The 24,266-nt window shown below is 37.4% G+C and overlaps 1 protein-coding gene across 3 annotated transcripts in view; it reads left to right on the top strand.

The window, feature by feature from the left end:
* Positions 1–22,437, top strand: part of NEK10 (NIMA related kinase 10) — a 102,173-nt gene extending 79,736 nt beyond the window's left edge. For 2 of the 3 annotated variants that reach the window (XM_042476564.1, XM_042476567.1), the window contains 6 exons: positions 4,287–4,387; positions 11,721–11,831; positions 17,647–17,755; positions 18,753–18,805; positions 18,890–18,945; positions 19,972–22,437. In XM_042476564.1, the coding sequence (XP_042332498.1) occupies positions 4,287–4,387; positions 11,721–11,831; positions 17,647–17,755; positions 18,753–18,805; positions 18,890–18,945; positions 19,972–20,020 (479 nt within the window). In that variant the 3' untranslated portion in view covers positions 20,021–22,437. Of the gene's footprint in view, positions 1–4,286; positions 4,388–11,680; positions 11,832–17,646; positions 17,756–18,752; positions 18,806–18,889; positions 18,946–19,971 lie in introns of those variants that run through there. The other variant, XM_042476565.1, reaches the window with a different exon arrangement.
* Positions 22,438–24,266: the final 1,829 nt, after the last annotated feature.

Genomic DNA, 24,266 nt, shown 5'->3' with positions numbered 1-24,266 from the left:
TAAGCCTCTTTAACTGTTTACTGTAACTTTTTATTTAATAAGTGTATTGAAAAAGCAAGCCCCATCTTGATTTAAAATAAGCTGGAACATTCTGACCTTTAGGGTTAGAGAATTCTTGAGTTTTTCTAAGAATCTGACAAAATTCAGGAAAAGCCTTACCAAAAATATCCATCACCATAGACCCTCATCTCTATTTCTCCCTCCTTTCTTCCCTGTATCTCACAGTTCCTCACACTTACCAGTCATAGCAGGAAGAAGTGTTAACATATATATAGTAGCTTGTTAGTTTGGATGAGTATGCAAAGGGATCTTGTAGCACCCTGAGACTGAGAGAAAGAAGTTGGCAGCATAAAGTTTCATAGACTTGGTCTACTTACAGACTTAGGGCCTAACAGACAGGCCAAAATAAAGCTACTTTGGGTCACTTTGAAGGTATGCTATTTAAATGATTCACGTGTCCTAAGATATTGGAAGTTGTGCCAAAGCCATGCTCCAATCCTAAGGATTGGAGTGCAGCTTTGACGCAGCTTCTGGCCTCTTAAGAAGTCTTAAGCTTCTGAAGTGTAAAGATATATCATTAAATACAAAAGTTAGATTATTCATGCTATTGTAGTTCCTGTTTCTATGCTGATGGGGGGGGGGAAATGAACTAATTTGAGATGTGATGCTAGAGAAGAGTTCTGAGAATACTGTGAATCGCTAAAAAGGCCAATGGATGGGTTCTAGACTAAATCAGGCCTAAATTCTCTCTAGAAGCAAATATTATTAAAGAGGTTCTCATTTTTTGCCATATCATGAGAAGAAAGGACTTAGAAAAGTCTATTATGCTTTGTAGAATTGAGGGCAATAGGAAAAGAGGAAGACCACATTCCAGATGAATAGATTCAATCAAAGAAATCACATGCATAAATCTGTAGGAGCTGAGCAGGATGGTTGAGGATAAGTTGACTTGGAGGTCTCTCGTTCATAGGGATGCCATGGGTTAAAGCCAGCTTGAAGGCAGTTATCAACAATAAGCTTCATACTTAGATATTAAAGTCACAAGAGGACCCTTATCCATGTTACACCAGGGAGATCAATACACCCATGCTGAGACTTGGGAAACAGTCTTTTTAGCTGTAGCACCACAACCGTGGAATATCCTTCCCCTGAAGGTCGAAGTGACTCCAACACTCATTTTATTTAGGTGCCAAGTAAAACATGTCTGTTTATCAAAGCCTTTGGACTTTTATTAATTCATCCTAAATATTGTTGCACATAGTTTTCATAAATCTCTTAAATCTGTTTTTGAGTTGTTATGCTGTTTAATATTTTCTTAGCTTATTTTAAAAAATTGTTTCAAATGATTTAACTTGTTTTAATGCTATGTGTTCACTACTCTGAGATCCTTGATATAGAGTGGGATATAAATATTTTAATAATGATGATGATAATGATGAATATATATATATATTCCTACTTTTTTTGCTATTGTTGTTAAAGCTCATAACTTCATTTGTTGTTGTTAACTGCCATCAAGTTGACTTCACCTTATAGAGACCTTATGAATGAAAGACTTCCAAGTCATCCTTTTATCAACAGCCCTGCACAGGTCTTGCCGGTTCAAGGCAGTGGCTTCCTTGAGTCTATCCATCTGTAGCACAGTCTACCCAGTTTTTTCTACCTTACAAAGCATTATTGTCTTTTCTCATGAATCATGCCTTTTTATGATATGGCCAAAGTACAACAGACTCAGATTAGTCATGTTGGCTTTTATGAAGAATTCAGCATCATTTCATTTTTCAAATAATAATGATAATCAAAACTATTGGACAACATGGCTGAGACTTCTAGGAACTGAAGTCCAAAATCTCTTAAAGGGCACAGATTGGTGACCACTGCCCTAGTGTAACTAGGTAAATAATTCATCACCTAAGACTATTCACAGGTAGACAAGAAATCTAAATTCAGCTCTAGTTTGCAAATTAATTCAGTTGGCCCTTGATATCCACTGGATTTTGGTTGCAGGACCCCCAATGGATACCAAAATCTGTGGATGCTCAAGTCCCATTATATACAATGACATAGTAAGTCTCTTTTATCAAATGGCAAAAACAGTTTGTTTTTGAAATCTATATATTTTAAATATATATTTTCAAGCTGCAGATGGTTGAATCTGTGGATAAGGTATCCGGGATATGGAGGGCTGACTCTTTAGTTATTTAAGAATCAAGCTGAGAGTAGTTCAGAAATAGTCCCTTGTTTTAAAATAAAATGACTTATAGGAAGAACAGTCTAAGACTTTAACAAAATCCTAAGAATTTGAACTCACTGAAGCAGCTTACAGATTGGGGGTAAATTTTATTCCATGGCTTGAAATAGTTTAGTATTTATTCTTAGTCAAGAGGGAAAAGACAATGCAGTGTTTCACAATCAGAGGTATTTCTATAGAGGGCAGGAACTCACAGAAAGTTTGGGAATTCAGTAACCTGAAATCACCAATCAGTAACCTGAAATGACCCGACCAAGCAGCCTTCAGGTGATTTCTGGATGTACCTATTTAACATCACTCATGGGACTGAGGATGGAATCAAGCCTTGGATATATTCTTTTCTAGAATGAAAGGGGGAAGACTGTCTTTGTCTGAAATGTACTATGAAGTCCAGCCTCATTGATCCATTCACTTTTACATAATCATAAGCCAGTACTATCCATGATATAATAAACAGTACAATCAGTACAGGCTTAGAATATGGTATTTGTAGAAATGGCAAATGTTATGTGCCAAATTATTCATCACATTATCACTGATAAAATCAGTTTGGGAGGAACAGCTTCACCTTCAGAGGAAGATGTGTTTCCATCTTTTCACCCAGTTGCTACCGTTATTATTCTGGTTTTAGTTCTGGCTTTATAGTAGCAAGTTGAACAAATTCTCCATTCTGTAATTAAAGTTGCATCTATTTTGTGATCTTGACTACAAGCCATAGGTTTCACAACCAGAGACTGAAATATTCCTAAAAAGCTACCTTTAGAAAATAAAATGGGCCATATAATTTTGTGCCCATACATCACAAGTAATTTCCCCAGCTGTTCCCAGCTTCTCGGTGATTCAGTTGTTAAATTCCAAAATCTGTTCCCACTTTACTGAAATGCTGGTGTTTCAAGAAATGAGCATGATGCTTTGATAAGCAACAATATTTGGCACCATTATTTACATGTACTGTATGTATTGGTGTTTCACTAGTGGCAGCCTTACATTCTAACAAGTAACACTTAAAATCTTCAGGAAAAATTCACCTTGTTGTGACAATACCATATCATAAAAGTAAGAACTGGAGGCTTTATTTTCTCACAGTTATCATTTTAAATATCAGTGAACATACACATACACACCCATGTACCTCATACTATTTTAGATGTTGTATTTCTATTTTAAGCCAAGAAATCCTATGCTAGAGTTGCTAATTGTCCTTAAACAAGAAAATTACTGAAAATCTTGCAGCATATTGTTCTTCCATTTTCTATGATACTGAATCAGAAGGGAAATGGAAAGATTACATATTCAGTCACCCCTCCTAACTCGTGGGGGATCCGTTACATACCCCCCCCCCCACTGCCAGTTAGGAGACTCGCAGATAATCAACCCCCATTGAAATGAATGGGGCACGCTGGTGCATGTGAGCATTGGGCACGCACCGTGGGAGTGTGCCCCATTCACCTCAATGGCAGGGTCACCCCTCCATGGATGATCAAGTCCGCAGATTTCAAGTCCACAGACTTGGAGGGGCAACTGTACTCTGTTTTAAAGGAAAGTGCATAAAATTGGATTCCTTTTATGGATTTTACATCTGCTTGCAAAGCAGACATAAAGTGATCTTGTTACACAAGTTTCAAAGACTAAAAATAGGTTTAGTCTTTTGTCCAAGAATGTTGAAAGAGCAAATGAAAATAGTGATTTGACAGCCTTTATAAGACTAGCATAAAATATTATTGCATCTTTGGACTCTGGGAGCTATTCCTGATTTCATTATTCCTTCTAGATAATAAGAATATTTTGCCAGATGTAAAGGATGGAAAGATGTTTTATTTTTAGAATTCCTGATTTCATAATTAATTTAAATAAATTTCTGTAACTATTGATGTTTTTACAATAAGAGGAAGCACTAAATTCTCTGGCAATTTGCAACTTCCAAATACTGCCCTCCTATATTATTTTTCTTTCCTGGCTTTCCATATCTGCACTTGAAAGAAATGCTGAAAGTAGCAAATGGATTCTCACAGTTGACTAGTATTATCATCTGCAGCATCTGCAGGGATTGCTGTGTCACAACGGAAGGTGCGTCAGATCAGTGATCCTATTCAACAGATTCTAATTCAGCTGCACAAGATCATATACATCACTCAGGTATGTTTAGAAGATATTTTCTTCACTCAGATAGAGCAGATCATAGTCTCTGTCAGTTGCTATTGTTCTATATACATAGTGGTCAAATCTTTGCTTCCAGTTGGTGTTTGAGTGATGGGGGAAAGGTAAGGGGGGAGTTAATAAAACCCATATACTTTATTCACTGACTGCCCTTACCTATAACTAAATATTTACCCAAATCTCTAGTAGCGTTGTAAAAATTATAGCTGTACAGGGCAATCTCTAAAGGTAAGAGAAGCCAGACCCTCTCTGAAATGTGAACACTACTTCTGACAGTGTCTCTGCAAAAGCAATCTGTTCCTGCAAAAGCAATATGAAAATAACAGAATTTTCTCCAAGATATTGTTTTCTTTTCCTTTTAAAAATCATCACCCCACAAAATATTTAGTATTCATCCTGATATTCAGTCTTTACTGCAACTTCTATGTTTTGTCTGGAGATTGTCAGAAATGCTCTAAAGATTTTGCCCGTGAACTACTGGTCCTTTGCCCCTTATCCACCCAGGCAAGTGTTCCTGGATATCCACAAACAGGTTAGCTGCCATATCTTTCTATCATTCTAAGGCAGTTTTCCAATGTATTGTTCTCCTCTTTATTACATATTTCAAATGTTTAGACAATTTTAATGGATTTTATAAGGCCTATATAAAAGCAAAACAAGATGCTTTCATTTAGGCTCTGTTTGTTTTTTAAATTTATGAATGTATTATTGCTTATTGGAGAGGGATGCTAGGCAGAAACCATTAAATAACTCCGAAGTAGCACTTCTTAACTCCTACATATACCAGCACATGACCATCAAACTCAGTACTAGAAGGAGCAAATAGGTCTTGCAATACACACACACACACACCTTATATGCAGAAAATATACAAAGAGCAGGCTTAGACTTAGAAGAAGGAGTGAATACAGGAAGAGGCAACATCAACAGTCTGAGATATTTGGATGACATTATTAGTAGAAAACATCAGAGACTTGGAACAATAACTAAGAAAGATCAAAGGAAGAAAGTGCAAAGGCAGGCTTAATGCTGAACATAAAGAAAATAAAAATAACAACTATGGAGGACCTACATAAATTCCACCTAGACAGTGAGGAAAATGAAATACAGTGCGCCCTTTCTCTACGTGGGGAATCCGTTCTGGACTTCACCATGTAATGTGAATTTAAATGAATGGGGCTTGTGCATGTGGCGGCATGAACCCCATTGTTCCCTGTGGGACGTGCCGCCCCTTCTTCCACATGGCTTTCAGCATATGCTGTACTTAAATTACTCATACCTTGGATCAGACATTGATCAGAATGGAGACTTCAGTCAAGAGATAAGACTTTTAGGAATGGGAAGGGCAGAGATTAACTAAACAAAATATTAAAGAGCAAAGATATCATTGAGCACTAAAGTCAGAATCATCTAAGCAATGGTATTCTCCAACACTAATATGTTTGGTTGTGATTACCGGACAGGGAAAAAAGCAGATAAAAACTCATTTGAGATGTGTTGTTGGAGATGAATGCTGAGGATACTATGGACAGCCAAATGACAAACAAATGGGTAATTTTTTGTGGGTTTTTCGGGCTATGTGGCTATGTTCTAGAAGAGTTTCTTCCTGATGTTTCGCCAGCATCTATGGCAGGCATCTTCAGAGAATGCTTTGCTTGGAAAAAGTTGGGTGTATATATATTGGGAATGCAGGAGTAATTTGCATGTGTATTGTTCTGTGCTGATGGCCGGCCTCAGGCTGGGAGGCTAATGCAAAAGAGGATTAGTGTCTGCTAATTGGTGATCATTATCTGCTGGGAAAGCTCCTGACTCTAGAACATGGCCACATAGCCCGAAAAACTCACAAAAAACTATGGATGCCGGCCATGAAAGCCTTCGACTTCACAAACAAATGGGTCTTTGGTCAAATCAAGCCTGAAATACCACTAGAAACCAAGGCGGGTTATAAACCGCCGCTTTGAGGTGGTCTGCCGCCGCCGCCGTTTGCTCCGTGCGGGAGTCGCAGCAGCCACACCACGCGGCTCCCGCATGGACCGAAAAAGAAGCTCCAAAATGGAGCTTCTTTAAGCGGCGCCTCTGTGATGTCGCGAGGCGCCAGGGGCGCATTCACGACGTCACAGATGCCGCGACACATTTGGACGCACAGCGTCCGATACGTAAAGATGGCACCAGTCGTGTGGAATGGCCGGCGCCATATTGTACGGACAGAGTCCGTATTAGAGCCAGGGGTGTCTAGAAGAGACGCCCCTTTTTAAAAATGGGACGTCCTGCGGACGTCCCAAGTGGCGGTTTGTAACCCGCCCAAGATGATCAAATTGAGGCTGTGAGGTCCCAACTGAGTGCAGATATTTTCTTGAATCAGTCTAAAAAAGGAATTCTCTTAATTGCCAATAACAGCATTCAACTTAATCCAAACAGCATTCTCTTAATCCATGCCAATAACAGCATTCAACTCAGAAAAGTTATATTTTTGTAAAAGAATTTGAAAACTTGATTTCCAAAATTGGTTGTCGCACATTTCCAAGTAACACAGAAGAGCTATATAAATATGTGAAAGGATAAATTACACATGGGAAGAAGAAATATATGAAGATAAATTCCAAATTTTGGAAAGTGAAGTGAAAGTGACACTCAAAGCAATTGGGAAGAATAAATCACCAGGAACAGATGAACATACTAATAATCATGCTACACTCCACAGAGACAGAATCAAGTTCAGTACTAACTAAAATATGCCAGAAAATATGGAAAACAAAGCAGTGGCCCACAGATTATAAAATGATGAATTCCTGTTTATTTTGACATCACCTTGATACATAGTGAGGCTAAAATCCTCACAGTAGATCTGCTTTCTGAGTAAATATCCTTATGTTTGCACTGTAAATCTTCCTATGTCCAAAATTAATGGTTACACTCTAAATTCAGAATGCAAATCTGAATTTATTGGCAGTTGAACCCAGCTCCTAATCATATCTTCACATCATTGGTCTTCATTCATTATCTTTGGCTTTTCATTCAGCCACCTTTCCTTTACGCCCTTGTGGTCATCCTGTTATTCACTATTCTTGATGTTCCTTTTGTTCATGACCTCTTTGTTTCTAGGGCAGTCTTATCATATGTTGCAAGATTTCTTACTTCCTCTGTTTGTATCTTAAACCTGCTTGCTTTTTTATCAGGATTTACCAACTTCCCTCTTTTGAATGCTTTATTCTTTTTTCTTCTCAAGATCAGGGTTCACAATGGCAAGACAGATTAACACATCCAGACCTTTTCTATAATTTATTCTGTCACTCTGTAACAGAGATTATTTATTATGAATTTCACTGATCTCCTCCAAATTAAAATGCACCCAAGGTTTATTACAGGTGTATCGTTCTTGCACTTCAACTGCAGTATAATGTGTGAAGCAATGCTTCAATCAATGACTTCAGCCAGAGGAGATGTTTACTATTGATACATTCCTTATCGTCTTCAAGGAGGTATTCTGCTTGGCAAGATTTTGTTGACTGATATGATCCAGTTCCTCTTAAGTTCAGGGAGGGGGCATTTTGAAATTTCTTCCACAGGCTTGGAATTAGGCCTGAATGCATAATTCTGAGATGAAAGTCTGATGGGCATTCTTACAAGGATAAGAAATATATCTTTTTTCATGTACACACATGTAGATTTCTTTGAGGAACTTCTGAAATAAACCAGCCTTTTCATCACCTTTTCCCCTATAGGGAATCAAAACCATATCGTTGGTTATGAATTTTCACAAATTGTAACAGATCTTTTGCATTCCTTGAAGTAGCTGTACTCTAGAAACCATAATCAAACTGTAAGTGGTAGCTATGTTCATAGAATATATGCCTTTTGTTATTTTGTCAATGCAATAACAGCTTCCCAATCGGTCTTCCTCAACTTGGTGCTCTTCAGATGTGTCGAATGATGACTCATTCCAGCAAGCATGATGGGCATTATATTCAAACACATCTGGAAGACATCAGGTTGGAAAAGTATGTCATGGTGTATTGCTCTAACTGTGTTTATGTTTTATGTGACACCATTAAATTTCATGTTAACATCCGGCAAGACGTGTTCATTGTGAAGAAATAATTCCACATATTTCAGACTGCTTGGACAGGCTATTACAGTTTAGAATTAAAATGTTGAAACAGAATGTAGGTGTTTCTAATGTAAGATTTAGATGAGTGTTAAGTGTATATTTCTAAAGGGGCATCTGTTTGAGAAGGTAGAAAGGAAGAAGATAGATCCAATAAAATTGTGAGCAACTTTTCAGAAATGCCCACATGTAATATCTAATTGTAGGTTTACTTCTTGGGGGTTGGGGAAGCAACTGATCTCCATATGGGACACGTTAGACGACCTACTTTTGCTGATCTCTTTGCTCCTTTGCTGATGCTTTATTTGGCCACATTGTTTGATAACCATGAGTACTGGGGCATCGCACTTTCTAACTTTCTCTCAAGCCTTGGCAGGGGTGGGAGGGAAGAGGGTTTCTACTCATACAGTCACCACCGGGGAAATATTTCACTAAATCAAGGTGCCATCTGTACTCTGAATTTTTGGCTGTCATTAAAATAGTAAGGTAGAGGTAGTACACCAGTTCACAGATTAGTCCCCTGAGCCTTCAGATGCTTCTGTTCTTTGGTGTCGCCTATTCTGTCATGAAACAGGATGATTTAAAACAAGCATTTAGACCCATCAAATGCAGCTCTTTCCTAACAGGCAAAATAGCTGAAGTTCATAAAGCAAGAGTTTCCATTGTTAGTTCTGGGCTTCCAGCAGCCTTTCCCATTCTGTTTCCATGACAACAGGTTTCATTCTGATCTAGAAAAAAAAACTTACAATCTTTAAAAAAATGATTATGTAAACCTCTTACCTTATTTCCACTCATTTGACATCTGAGTCTCTGAAAACAAGCAGGAACGAAAAGCCAGTAGTAGAAGCAACTTCACACAATTTATTTTATTGGTGGTGATGTCCCAGTCTCACTTTCAGGGATTTCACTATGATCAAACAATTTCCTTGTCTTACTTTAGGGTGTCTAGATATTCACTGTCTGATCACTTATCAACAAATGTCAAGCACTCACAAGTCCCAGTCAAAACAAAGTGATGTACAATCTAGTTCAGCTGTGATTAGTGTTTACCATATACACTCATGTAAGTATGAGTCGAGGATAAACTTTAGGGTATGTAACAAAGGATGGAAAAGATGATACAAAGGAAAATGATGCGAAAGAACACCACTATTTTCCCACCCAGGCATTCAAAAAAGCCAGAAATGGTGCTGTGGAAGAGAGAGCAGAGGGAGTCAGTGCTTCTTTTAGGTTCTCCCAGGATGGACTAAGCTCTTGCCTTTTGCCACTCTACTTAGAGAAGGGGATGGTTCCTATTTTGATAAGAGTACAGTACAGTCACTCCTTGCAACTCAGGGATCTGGGATCCGCAACCTTGAATACTCACCTCTGTTATTTCCAGTGGGGCGCATCCCCATGAGCACACACCCCATTCAAGCCTATGTGGCTAGGATATGCGCAAGCCCCCGTTTTCGTGGGGGCGTTCCGGAACGGATCCCTGTGAAAATGGAAGGCCAACTGTACTTACGTCAACTTGATGATATGTAAATCCAGGGGTTTTGGGTCAATTTTTTGACTAAAATTTCTAGACTTATACATGAGTATATACAATAGATTTTAGAAATTAAGTTGCTCAAACTCAAGTCTATTTAAAAGACTTGATCCATGGTATGTCTGGAACATATTATCTCTATTGTGAAGTAAGTATTGTGAAGCATTCTGCACTTAATCAAAACAATTGCCATCTTTTGTTACTTTGAGTTTTCCAAGGTGAAGCCCTACGTGCTGAAAACAGATGTTTGCAATGAGCTCTAGTAAAACAGAGTTATTAAGCCTTGTAATCAAATCCTGACTTCAATATTTTAGTGCATATTAAAAGTTGTTTCACAACTTATGTTTTTATGTCCCTTAAATATATTATATAGTTACCTAAAAGTATCTATGAAAAACATGTTTGGAATTATGTGTATGATATGGATGCATGTTGGGGAAAATAGTCTCCCTATATAGATGCGTTTTTAAAGACTGAAAGCTAATATGTTGTGAAAAATAGGTAATGCCTCTAATTAACTGGTTTGCTCTGAAAAAATCTGTAATTAAAGCTTTAATCAGTGAAGAGGAAGCTTGCAGCTTGAAAAGATATTACTGAGACAACAACTTCAGTGTATATTTGCTTTACATAGTAACAGAAGCAAAAAAACAACAACAGACAAATCTCTTCCTCTAAGAAACTCAGAGTTATAATCATCAAATTCTAGATAGACTAGAGTGACCAAGTATAAGCATGAACAAATTTAGTTACATCAAAATAGGCACTGTTTGTTGCTATTGACATTTGGATCTTACCTTCCTCCCATGATTAAATTTATGGTATTACTGTATACATGTGTTTCCCAAGCAGCTTCCCATTCAAGCAAGTTTCATCAAGACCACTTAATAATATACTTTGAGATCATGCCCTAGGACTGTTTCAGTTGTTCTGTTTCCATTGGAGATGAGGTCCAAGGGTTATATTGCTTTGTATTTGGATATTAAGGAGAGATTTAATGAAACAAACAAAGAAGGAGTGAAGAGTTTAAGAATCAAGGGAAAGGAGGGGAGAATGGAATCCTTTAATGAAAGTGAAATGTACAAGATCTCAAAGACTGAATTCATCTTTATAGATCCTAACTTATCAGAACTTATGGGCCAACTCAGTGAAGGCGAAATCAGTTAACTTGGAAGTCAAAAATCTATTATCATAGTGATATATTGTACATTGAACTAAATCCTGATATTATGTATTCTACACTTGGCCACAAGTGGACTTTTCAATATTAGACTTATTGGCAAGACCCCAGTTTGAATTTTTCTTTTCCTTCAACTTACTTAGTGTAAGCTACTACTTAGCTTAAGGCCTCAAAATGGGAGTAATAGTCCTAAACCGTTTTGCACCAGGATTATTGAATTAATATATATTGGGAGTGGTATTTAAATTATTATTAGTAGGAGAAGTGATAATAAAAGAAGAGACATTAGCATTTCTGTCCTGGAAATAATAGTTGAAACTATATGAGTAGTATAAATGATACAGGTAAAAAAATGAGTCCTAACTGTTTTTCCTAACAATAAAATTGTTCATGCGATTCACTCACTGTTTTCCTAGGTAACAGTGGTTATGCTTTCATGTTTCTTTTTACAATATAAAGAATACAAAAAGATGATAACTGTTCCTGCATCTTCAAACAGCTTCCTCCAACTTTGCATTGCAACTTGAAAAGAAGAGTCATTGAGAGATTCAAGAAATCACTGTTCAGTCAGCAGAGCAATCCATGTTACTTGAAAGCAGAAATAAAAAAGGTGCAGTATTCTAAATTTCACTTCAAGAGCAATCATGATTTTGTTGTTATTTTGAAATGTGAACCACATATTTAAAGGAGTTATTGGTAAGTACTGGGGATGTGGTGGCTCAAGTGGTTAAGACGCTTTTGATTGCAAGATCGGCAGGTTGGCAGTTCGAGGCCCAGGTGTTGCATGATGGGATGAGCGCCCGTTACTAGTTCCAGCTTCTGCCACCCTAGGAGTTCGAAAGCATACAAATGCAAGTAGATAAATAGGTACCACTTCGTTTGGGAAGGTAAACAATGTTCTGGGCAGTTATGTTGGCCCCATGATCACAGAGTAGTCTCTGACAATGCTGGCTCTTCATCTTAGTAATGGAGATAAGCATCACCCCCTACAGTTGGACACAACAACAACCTTATCAATGGGGAATGCCTTTATCTTTACCTATTGGTAAGTATATCTCAAGAATAACTAAGATGCTTGGCATTTACATATGCAGATGTTCATGGTTTTTTTCATGAAGAATAGATGCTTTGGTTAGCAACCAGCAGCTTTAAATTGACTTTATAAACAATAACTATTTTTTGAAACTTTAAAATTCATCTGGAGATAAACAGTAGGCTAAATGTTAGACCTACTAAAGCCCGTATTAGAGTAGATCCACTAAAATGAATGGAAAATGCCCATTCATATCAATAGGTCCATTCTAGTTAGCATTATCATGGATTCAGCCCAATGATGTGTGTGCGTGTGTGTGTGTGTGTTAATCATGGTAATATACAGAAAATAGAAGAAAAGTCTGACATCTGCTCATAAACTGATATTAAAAAAAACCACTGCTGTTCAGGATTGGATAATTATCTTTCATTTATTTATTTATTTATTTGTATCCCACCTTTCTCCCAAAGTGGGACCCAAGGCAGCTAACAACATATATAAAACACATTAAACAACAATTAAAATTGTACAGTTAAAGTAATAAAAATATAAAAAATACAAATATAAAATTTAAAACATACAAAGTTAAAAATAATAACCGAAAACCAACCCCCTCATCCCCCAATAAAACCAAGAAATAGAAATAGTCAAAGAATTCATATACCTGGGATCAAACATTGATAGAAATGGGGACTTCAGTCAGGAAATCAGAAGATTAAGAATTGAGGGAGGGTGGCTATGAAAGAATTAGAAAAAAATCCAAAATGCAAAAATATACAACTCAGCACAAAAGTTGGAATCATAGATGCCACCGTATTCCCTGTTACCATGCATGGATGTGAGAGCTGGACTGTTAAGAAAGATGATAGGAAGAACATTCATTTGAGATGTGGTGCTGGAGAAGAGTGCTGAGGATCCCATGGACAGCCAAAAGTACAAACCTCATGGGTCCTAGAGAAAATCAAGCCGGAAACCTCCCTGGAAGCCAAAATGACCAAACTGAGGCTGTCATACTTCGGACACATCATGAGAAGGAAGGATTCATTGGAAAAGACAATAATGCTGAGAAAGATGGAAGGAAGTAGGAAGAGAGGAAGGTCACATGCCAGATGGATGGACTCTGTTAAGTAGGTCGTGGGTATGAGTTTACAGGACCTGAGCAAAGCAGTGGAGGACAGAGGGTCTTGGACATGTCTCATCCATAGGGTCGCCATGAGTCGAGATCAGTTAACAACTGCGTTCGAGTCGCATTATGAATAGCTGCATAATGATTTCAATCTCTTATTTTCATATAATGTTTTGTGGTTGCTATAAACAGTCAGTCTGGAATAGTAGCAATGGCTGCCTGACTGGCAATGTGATACAAGAAGAGTCTGATGTTAATATTCACAATGGAAGCATCTATGAGTCTGTCTGCTCTAAAAATGAGAGATGATCTTGAATAGATCAGATTAAAAAAAGAAGAGTGGGATTGCAAATGGAAAATTAAAAGGCAGTGGTTTGAGATCCTGAATGGGGGAAAGCTTTAACCTTTGGGCATTGACATTTTTCTGACCAGAAAACACTGGAGTTGCCAATATGTGCTTTGATACTATATAATCTTGACATAGTCCAGCAGGCCTTAGTTCAGCTCATTGCTTTCCAGCCATAGCATTCTTGCAGGCATTGTGAGACCTGCATCTATTTACAAATCTGCATTTTGGAAACTGTCCAATGCAGAATGTATGGATGATTCTGAAAACTGTAGAAAAAATATAAGATGACAAAAGGGGCATTACAAATAAGAAAATCTTTACAGAGCAAGTAAAAAAGATATCAACAGTACATTTGGCCATAAAGTGGATTAATATTGTGCCAGGTGTCCCAACAGATGGAGCCAACTGATGATACATTTCTGTTCTGTTTTGATATCCTGAAGGCTCAAAAGAATAGTAGCATAAATAACAAAATCAAACACATTCACACTTATGTGGTACTACTAGCTCTGTATTTGTGCCCAAGAACCAAATGCCTGAATAAAGTTCTTGCATTGCTTTGGAGAAAAGCCATATAATTAATGGAAACTCTGGCATTATATTCTGCTCCAAGTCACATGTTTTATCAAGCTGGGGAGGACCCAACAGAACTCATGATAAAATACTGCCTGATTACTACACAAACTGTTATTTTGATATTTGAACAGTTATCTGAGTCAAAACATGTTTTATGAATCAGTTGGCAGGCAAGCAGAGTGCCCCCCATCGCCCTACAAATTCTCCACTCCACTCAACGTCCATGATGGTAGATAAGGGCAGGAGCTCTTTAGTTTCAGGACAACCACTGTAGAATGAACATCTGTCTGATGTTGTCTTCAAGTTTGTTTTTTCATATCAGATTAAAATATGGAGTTTTAGAGTAGATTTTGGTGAGAGTTGAAGCCTACTTCATTTCTTTTTGTTTTGGGGCCCAGTATCCCATTTTATGTCTCTGCTTGTTTTAATATTGTTATAACTCCCCTAAAGGCAACAGATCCCATCTGATCAGCTCTGCTTAGTACTTGTGTGGGAGACTACCAATGAATACAGTCGGCCCTTCTTATACATGGATTTTTTATACACGGATTTAAGCATACACGGATTGAAAATGTTCCAAAAAAGTATAAATTTACCTTGATTTTCCATTTTTTATAAGGGACACCATTTTGCTATGCCATTATACTTAATGGGACTTGAGCATACACGGATTTTGTTATACACGGGGGATCTTGGAACCAAACCCCAGCGTATAACAAGGGTCCACTGTACCAGGTGGTGTAGGCTATATTTCAGGGGGATGAACTGGCAAATCCATCTCTGAATGTAAAGTCAAAGGCTTTCATGGCCAGCATCCATAGTTTTTTGTGAGTTTTTCGGGCTATGTGGCCATGTTCCAGAAAAGTTTCTTCTTGACGTTTCGCCAGCATCTGTGGCTGGCATCGAGGATGCCAGCCACAGATGCTGGCGAAACGTCAGGAAGAATCTTTTCTGGTACATGGCCACATAGCCCGAAAAACCCACAAAAAACCATTTCTGAATATTCCTTGTGTAAGAAAACCTTATAAAATTCATGGAGTCATCATATGTTGACAAGCAAGTTGAAGGCACATACACACATGGCTATATAGTTGTAATTGGTGTTTGTAGTTTTGTTTGTTTTTATTTTAAGTCAGTGAGGTATAATAAGGAAAATTAGGCTAACAAATATCAAATCAGTAATAATAAAAATAATCCAAATCAAACCATTGCCCTTTATGTTCAACAATAATAGAGGTTTACACAGACAAGCCCACAAGAATCTTGCTTGTTTGTGCCATAAAAAGAAAGTAGATCAAGAGGTCTGCCCTTGCACATGCATTGGTCTTTGTGTTGGATATTACATTGCTGTGAATCCATGGTCTTATGTCCATGCTGATTAAATCTGTTCCATAAAGCAGAGGGCAAATGAAAGAAAATTTATCTCTCAGTGCAAATGCTTATAAAACTTTAATGTGTGTGTTCCTGTGGTTGGTTATCCTACACTTGACCCTAATTAAAAAGCAGTGCCTGTTGGCATATGTCTATTCCTGGACTGGGGTTCCTGCACTGATTCTCAATATCATATCAAATATTCCTTGTTTCTCCCATGTAATAAAAGGGCAATTCTAGTTGCCTTTGTATAGAGGTTATCTATAAAGTTACTAAGTAGGAGGATGTTAATTTTTGATGTGTAAATGATATCTAGAGCTCCTTTCCCCCCCACCAATGGTTTTCATTATCCGCTCTGTTCTCATTTTGTGGCATTAAGTTTTTAAATTAGGAGCTTCCCTTGAAGCAAGAAGAATGATCCACAACGAAGTGCAAGTGCACCATTTCTTCTCCTGCCTGGGTTAAATACACAATCTCTAGGAAAACTGAAACAGACAACAGTATGACAGTTCTGGACTTTTAATTCTGTAACTGAAAATGACAGTATACTGGCTTTAGCTCAAAACTGTAAATTAAACTTGATAGTCTTTAATATGAAAACCTTATACCAATTTAAATTTGGAGAGATCTGTTCACCTGTCTGAAGCCAGTTAGTGCCTGGATAGTACCTGTCACTTTCAGGATTGGACATTTTCACCTATATTTCATCTGGTATGACAATTGTTACTTTTTTGAGTAGTCTCAAAAGGATAGAGCATCCTGGAAGGATCAAAATGATGGAAATCACATAGTCACTGGGCCCAAGCAGTCTACTGTGATGAAAATCCAGACACTGGCCGCTTATAGACTGTAGAAAATGTAACATTAGAGATTTAACTTTGCTTGTAAATAGGTGGTACATCTTGCTTCCATGTTCTCATGATCCCATGCTTATAATTTTTTAAAGTTTAAAAAAATATTATATTAAATGAAGCATTAATTGTAAACAGCTTAAAATACATAAACATAAAATGTAAATAAAAGCACAGCTTTAGTTACTAGCCAAAAGCCTGTCTAAATACATCAGGCTTTGTTTTCTGTCAAAAGGAAAACAGAAAGGTAGCAAGGCTAGCCTAGAGGAAGCTATAACTAGTGAAATAAATAAAAGGGTTGTTGTTTTATCTCACCATAATTTAAACCTCCTTCTCAAATGCAAACACTTTGAGCTCAGACTCCTTATTTCTTTCCGTGTTGTGCTTTTAAAACCCCACAATCTGGCCCTCTACAGTGGTATGTTCCAAGATCTTTGAACTCCATCATATCCTTGAGGATTGCTTATGTTTGTGGTGCAAGGATCTATAGGGCAGAACATAATTCCCACACTGGCATTAGAAGAGGAATAGATCAATATTCCTTTGCAAAGGTAGTAGCTCTTCCTAAATTCCCTAAAACAGCACAAACCTAACATCATCATCATCATCATCATCATCATCATTATTATTATTATTATTATTATTATTATTATTAAACTTTATTTATATAGCACTGTAGATTTACACATCCTTGTACATACAATTAAAAATTGTTTAAAAGAAACCTGCCAGTGGCATACATTCTACAGGATAATAAGAAAATACATATAAAACAATAGATAATAATACAAGATAGCATTAACATGAACTTAATATGATTTAATGAAGAGCCTCTGCTCTTAGGCTTTCAATATAAATGTTTCTGGATTGCTATTGGAAGGAAAGCTTTGGAAACCTTTCTGCTGCAGACCCTGAATTTCCAGGTGAGCATCCGAATGAACCCTCACCATGGTTTCAAAACCACCAGGTTCATGACAAAATGCAGATACTGTTAAAGAGGTCTGTGCAGCATAGTCTGTTCTTAGATTCTCTTTCTCTACTATACACCTTTGTTTCTGATATACTGTCTAAATAGATGACAAGGAATTAAGTTAATATTTATCTTTGGCATCTTTGCAGCTTCTCCAAGGTTCTCCAGAGGTGATTGAACCTAACTTTTTGACATCAGATTGTCACCTGTTGCTTCACTCTTCAGCAGGAAGTACTTTGGTCTTGGACAACAGACAAGGTAAATCTAGCAAAACAAAAAACAAAAACATAAAAACCATTTTGTTCATCCATTAATGATAATATTTACAATATTCAGTCAATGCAAGTTACTGATATTAAACTCAAATTCAACATCTATGGCAACAAATTCCCATCAACCCTACCTGTCCCTGCTCACTTACTTGGAAATACTTGACGTGAGCTGCATTTAGTATGCAGTCTGTCTGTCTGTCTATCATCCTTATATCATCCTTATGCTGACACACATGACATTTTATGAAGAAATGCAAGAGACAAAACAGTACAATAAAGGAATTTACTGAGGGCATTGGTTTTTTTTAGGAGTTGATGATATGAGTTCCTTGGCCTAGACTTCCATACCCATTGCTTTCCTCTCAAAGTAGCCTCCAGGAAGGCCCAACTCCACTTTCTTTGGTCACTACAATATCATAGGGGCCCATTCCATGAAAATAAAGCAAATGGAAAGTGGACAAAAATGACACCTTTTTACTTTCAGGAAGTTCCTGAGAGTAAAAAGGTGTCATTTTTGTTGACTTTCCATTTGCTTTATTTTCACGTTATTTCTGTTTGGGAGAAATGTCATCTGAAAAACCTCCTACATTTGTGGGTTTTTTCCCTACTTTTTAAATCCTGTTTCTGAACAGAATTCATCTAGTGTGATAAGGTCCATAGTCTCCCACACACACTATATATATTTCAAACCCAGAACACTTTACTGACTTACTACAAATGTCTAACTATGGGATCTTTTAATTCACAATGAACATTTTTGCCTTGTACCACCTGCTTTTTTGCTTTCATTTTGTCTGGGACCAAACGAGAGTTTTGTATCATTTTCCTCCCATATCTAAGAATCAGCTACTACCCATAAGATTAGGGTTTGGTTGGGTTACTACTGTAATAAATTATATCATAAATTTTATATGTTTAAGAACAGAGGCTCTGTGTTTCACATTTCTGTAAAAGAATTATCTCATTATCCAATTTACTCATAGGTTTCCCTAGAACTTTTGACATGAATGAAGGAATGACATACGAACAAATGCAGGTCAGACATTACATTGTTCTAGCAATTTTTTTTCGTTCCATTGTAGTAACACATAATGAAACACAGCATGCTTTATTTTTGTAGACTGTGATTGAAGAGGTTCTGGAGGAATGTGGTTATTACAGTTTCGCTTCAAATAGGTAAGTTTCATTTGAGAAGGAGGTTTAAATTATGGTGAGGTTAAAAAAACCCTTTTATTTATTTTGCTAGTTATAGTTTCCTCTAGGCTAGGCTTGCTACCTTTCGGTTTTCCTTTTGACAGAAAACAAAGCCTGATTTATTTAGACAGGCTTTTGGCTATTAACTGGAGCTGTGCTTTTATTTGCATTTTATGTTTAAAATGTTTAAAAGCTTATGCTAAAGCAGATTGTTACTTCATGCTGCCTATATTATATACTCTGACTGGTAGCAGCTCTCAGCATATCTTTCTCAGGCCTTCTCAGTATGCTGATGGCCCACAACTCTATCATTCCTTTTCATCTAACTCAAAGGAAGCTATTTCATTACTAAACCAGTGACTACTTGCAGTGATGGACTGGATGAAGGTGAACAAATTGAAGCTTAATCAGACAAGACAGAGGTGTTCCTGCTCATTCAAAAAGCAGATCAGGCAATAGGGATTCAGCCTGTGTTGAATGAGGTTACACTCTCCCCTGAAATCACAGGTTTAATTCTTTGTCTTGTTCAAATTTACACATCTCAGATATACGACAATTATATAATGAAATAAACAAATTTTGCTATTCTGTGACTTGGTTCTTGTGTAGAATTTGATGCTCTTTGTTAGCTATAACTTTTACTCTGTTAAACCAAACCAGACTGGCTTTGAGAGCACCAGCAGGCTGTGGCCTGAGCAAATGGAAGGGTCCATCCCATGTTCAGATTGCAAATTGCTAATAATATTTGAGAGGTATTTCTCACCTACCATTTTTACCAGTTTCTGTAGTGACTGATAGGTTGAGATTTCTATTATCAGCTGTTCTGCTAATGCAAAATATCCTAGTAACTTGTGCAGGGGAAGGTGATAAGTTCTTTTCTTACCATTCTCCTGATGCATCTCTGCTATATTCCAACTTAAAAGTGCAAAGATCCAGTCTGACTATGTGAGTATAAATCTTATGGATTTTCTCATCCCATAAAAACACTTACAGCCTCTTACATCTTAGGTATCAATATTATCCATGGGGAGCAAGGAATCATCCAGCCAGAAGATGAGCACCTGGAATTCTGACTAGATTGGCATATTTTCTAATGAGGTCTAAATGCCTTGACTTCAGCTGTTACTGTCTTATTGCCAAAGGGAAGCACTTTCTTCAGATCACAAGAAAAGAAATATCATTATGTTTCAAGGAGCTTACAATGAGTCATTCAAACAGTAGAACTGAAGTACACAACTCTGACACTAGGTGATGGCAGTGTATTTTTCTCTGGCAAGATACTTCTTTTGGTGCAGACTGTGGACATTCTTCTGGATATCTGCATTAAGATGAGAACACAATACTTCTAGTTAATTCTTCTATCTTTGGAAAGCACTGGTGATTATGCAGGATTGTCGGAACTGTTTTAATTTTTTAAAGATTTGATTATATCAGAGATTTATATTCATATTAAGAGTATTTTTTAAAATGAGAAAATATCAGAATTGGGTGAAGAATGAATAGTTACCATCTTTGCTAGGTCCGAACTGGGAATTGTCTCAAGCCCATTTAGAACGCCCATTATTTCACAGTAATTATTTTAGATATATGTAGCCTTTGGCTTATGCGTGATTTCTGCTTTAGACAGTATTAACCATTTGTGCAACCTCTAATAATTGTTTAGTGTTAGAATAATGCTTAGGCTATTCAGATTCTATAAATATATAAATGGCAATGTATTATGTATATAGGAAACTACTTAAGTGTATATTTGTATGCAGTGTGATTGATAGACAGGTAGATAGATAGATGATCAATAGATAGATAGACAGACACATATACAAATAAATATATAAGAGTGATTTTTTATTGCTAGATTAGCACATAATGCACTTTGGAAAAACTATATTGATTTTTACCAAAGCACTTTCCTCCTAAATTTCAGCTACAGCGAATAAATGTATAGCTGTCTAAAATAAAAGTTATACCAAATGGAGTAGATTTGATAGTGAATCTCCAAATTCCAATGGATTTGGGAGGTTTTTTATTTGGTTTTGTTTTGTTTTTATACTTATTTTCATTTTAACTTTTGGTTCTTTTGGTATGTAAGGAGACGTGACATGCAGCAGCATGTGAATGGACTGTTGTTCATACAGCAGGACTTTCCCTTCCTCTCCTCCCTGTCCCCACTTCCCTCACAAAGTGTTCCAAAGAATCTCATAATCTTCCAAAGCAATGTTCAGGACCTGGGAAGAGAAGGTAAAAAGTGTTCCACCAGTTGTATCTATTGGCAGATGGACACTATTTGATTTCATCCATGGTTTATAATGTATGTACTCATGTTGTTTCTGAAGTACTATAGATTGTTTATTGTAAACCATCTGTATTTCTAACAAACATGTTACTAATGCAGAGTGTAATTTCACAGTTTAAGAGACAGTTAGAATGTGTGGTAGAACTGATACGTTCACATTGCCCGCATCTCATTCTGGCTCTATCCTCATTGATTGGCTTTCAGTGAAAGGATAATTTGAAAACTAGACAGTGGTACTGAAAGAACAACATTAGCAAATGTTTTTAGTTAAATATTTTAGCAATGCTTTATGCTTTCCACCAATGATATGTTCCAGCGGTGTTTGCTGGGTAGGTATATATAGTGTGGAGAGAAAATACACATCCCAAATCACTCAGTGGAACCTCCTGAACACAGTAATCAGCCAGGCAAGTGCATGTCCATTTTAATTTTGGAGCTTCAAATCTCCTGCTGATCCTTGGCATCTATATGACTCATGGATGATAAACAGTTCTGCCAAAATAACAATGGACAGCACATTTCATATAGAGACCCTTGAATGTTCTGATGAATGCTAGTTAATAGTAGCACATGAGGTTCATTGGGAATAATAATAACAGTATTGTTGCATATCGGCCAACAATTGTCTGGATCCCAAGAACCATGGGCAGAATTTTTCTCACACAAAAGCACTTTCCACACAATAGCATTTTCACACTTTTGTAAAAGCTGTTACTGAGGATTACAGAAATAAACCTTCCAAGCAACATGTAGTATAGAATGGGATACATTAATTGGGGTAGAGGGAATAAGAATTTAGTCACATAAGAAACCTACTGGAAAATCACACACAGATAGACACACCAATATGTAGACACTTTCCCATGAGTTGGAGCTAAACTGACACAGAGATGCCTCTGTTGTTTTCCAACATCTGTACCGCAGCAAGATATATTGTTTCAGTTCTAAGAAAACACATGGCAGACCATAAATGTGGTATCATACCATTGTTGATACCACAAGCAACCTAGGAACTTTTACATGTATAATTGGACTACTGATTCATATTGCTATGAATATCTGCAGACCAAATGTTTGTACAATGAAACTGAATTTGAAAGTATTATCTGTAATGCTCTATTAAATTGTGAAATAGGAACTATTCTGAAGTGTGATTACACATTTTGAAATTACAGATAATAAAGTATGCTGATTGCTTTTAAAAATGTGTGTAATTATATTAGTAACCTTCAAAACTCAGCATTCATCATCTTGGGAACAGGAAAGTAATCATGGCATCTTACTATTTTTAGAATGGTAGACACCACAATTACTGAAGAGCAGAAAAATTTGCATTTGCAATAACTCTGATTTGAAGAATCATTTGGTGGGGAGGGAAAAGTGTCTGCTGCCTAAAAGGTAGGAATGTCCACACTATTCAATTTGGACCGAGATGTGGTGCTTCAGAAAAAGTCCACCTTCATCTTAGGAATCAGAATGCTTTAACCTAGATCCCATGCCTGATTTAGTTAAAATAAATACATTCATTTTCATTTTCAAAACGGGATAAAATTATCAGTCTTCATAACCCCTTGCAGGGGAGTCATCCCTTGCTGATTTGCAGACAAATTGCAGCAATTGGATCTGGCTGGGCCTCGTAAGAGCTTATCCATAAACACATCTAGAGACTCGCCACTGACAGTGTTGTTGCTCAAACTTCCAGTCTCTTCCCATCCTAGGAATGGAAGAGAGAAACACTCACAAAGTTAGCCTCTGCATTCCATGGATTAATTCTCCAGGTGTACCTTAGTCATAGCTAGCCATGTGAGAGCAGTGGACTGTAAGGATTTAACTACTAGCCTAGAGCCAGGCCAAGGTAACATGTTCTTCTTTGAAAGTTTTACTAGATGTGAGCCACAAAAGTGAAGATTTTACGACTTTTAACCTGGAGCTATGCATGGAAATATGTTGTCTTTTACCACCATCACTCCTTTTGTAACATTAGTGAGTGCTACCAGTGATCACAAAAACAAAATTGCCTTCCATTTTGATGGATTACGGCCTTGGGAAAGACATGGCTTGTTCTGCAGTGACAGGCATCAGCCATGGAATCAATAATCATAATGCTACTTGAGCAGTAAAGGATGAGCTATCAGTACAGCCTAGACTGGATATACCAAGGGAGCAGGTATTAGTGACTGGAAGAATCCCTGAACACAGAGGGGGGTATGGAAGGGAAGAACCAGCATGCAGTAGTAGTACTTGGCAGTAGTCACACACTGTCTCACCCTCAGGTCTGAGTTTACTGTCTTACCAGTACGTCATGCTGCTATATGTGAAGAACACCATAACAGTCAATTCTTCATCAACTCATTCCAGCTTCATCTCAGGAGGCTGCTGCCTGTCAATACCCAAAACCACTGCAAAGTGATTGTTTGGAAGACTAATGAACAGCCAGCTCTGAGGTTGCTGCCTGTCTCTCCAGCTGCAAAGAGGCCACTGTGAAGGAGACTCAGCCTCACAAGCATCCTTCCTAAGAAGCACAGAAGTGTAGGCACGGGGCCACAAGAAAGCAGTTTCCACCAAGGCTATTACAGTTCACAGCTCCACAGCAAATGTATGGGACCATGACCTGGCAGTTTCCAAGTTGACTACACTTCATCAACTCCACTGTGGGGGATCTTGGCTTTGAATAACCAGCTATCCTATCTCAGCCACTTAGTGGAGTCTCTCAAGTTCAATCAACTGGTGTAGCTCATGGACTCATCCTACAGATATTGTGCACCAGATAATAATGGGATGGCCACCCACTGTAAGTATGATCATGTTGAGCCCAAAACTATATCCTGATACGGTGCTATGCACAGTTAGGAGTTTATCACATGGGAGGAATTTCTCTTAATTTCAAATGAAAAGAAAGTGGGGCCAGAACGCATTCATGTGAATTCACTAGTTCAGCGAATTTACGTGAATTTGAATTGCATTTGAACTGACTTCCCATTGCCAGATAATAGCTTGCCATTGCCCAAAA

This window comes from Sceloporus undulatus, chromosome 6 (genome assembly GCF_019175285.1).
Source record: "Sceloporus undulatus isolate JIND9_A2432 ecotype Alabama chromosome 6, SceUnd_v1.1, whole genome shotgun sequence".
Taxonomy (NCBI): Eukaryota; Metazoa; Chordata; class Lepidosauria; order Squamata; family Phrynosomatidae; genus Sceloporus; species Sceloporus undulatus.
This window is presented reverse-complemented; position numbering and strand designations above follow the sequence as displayed.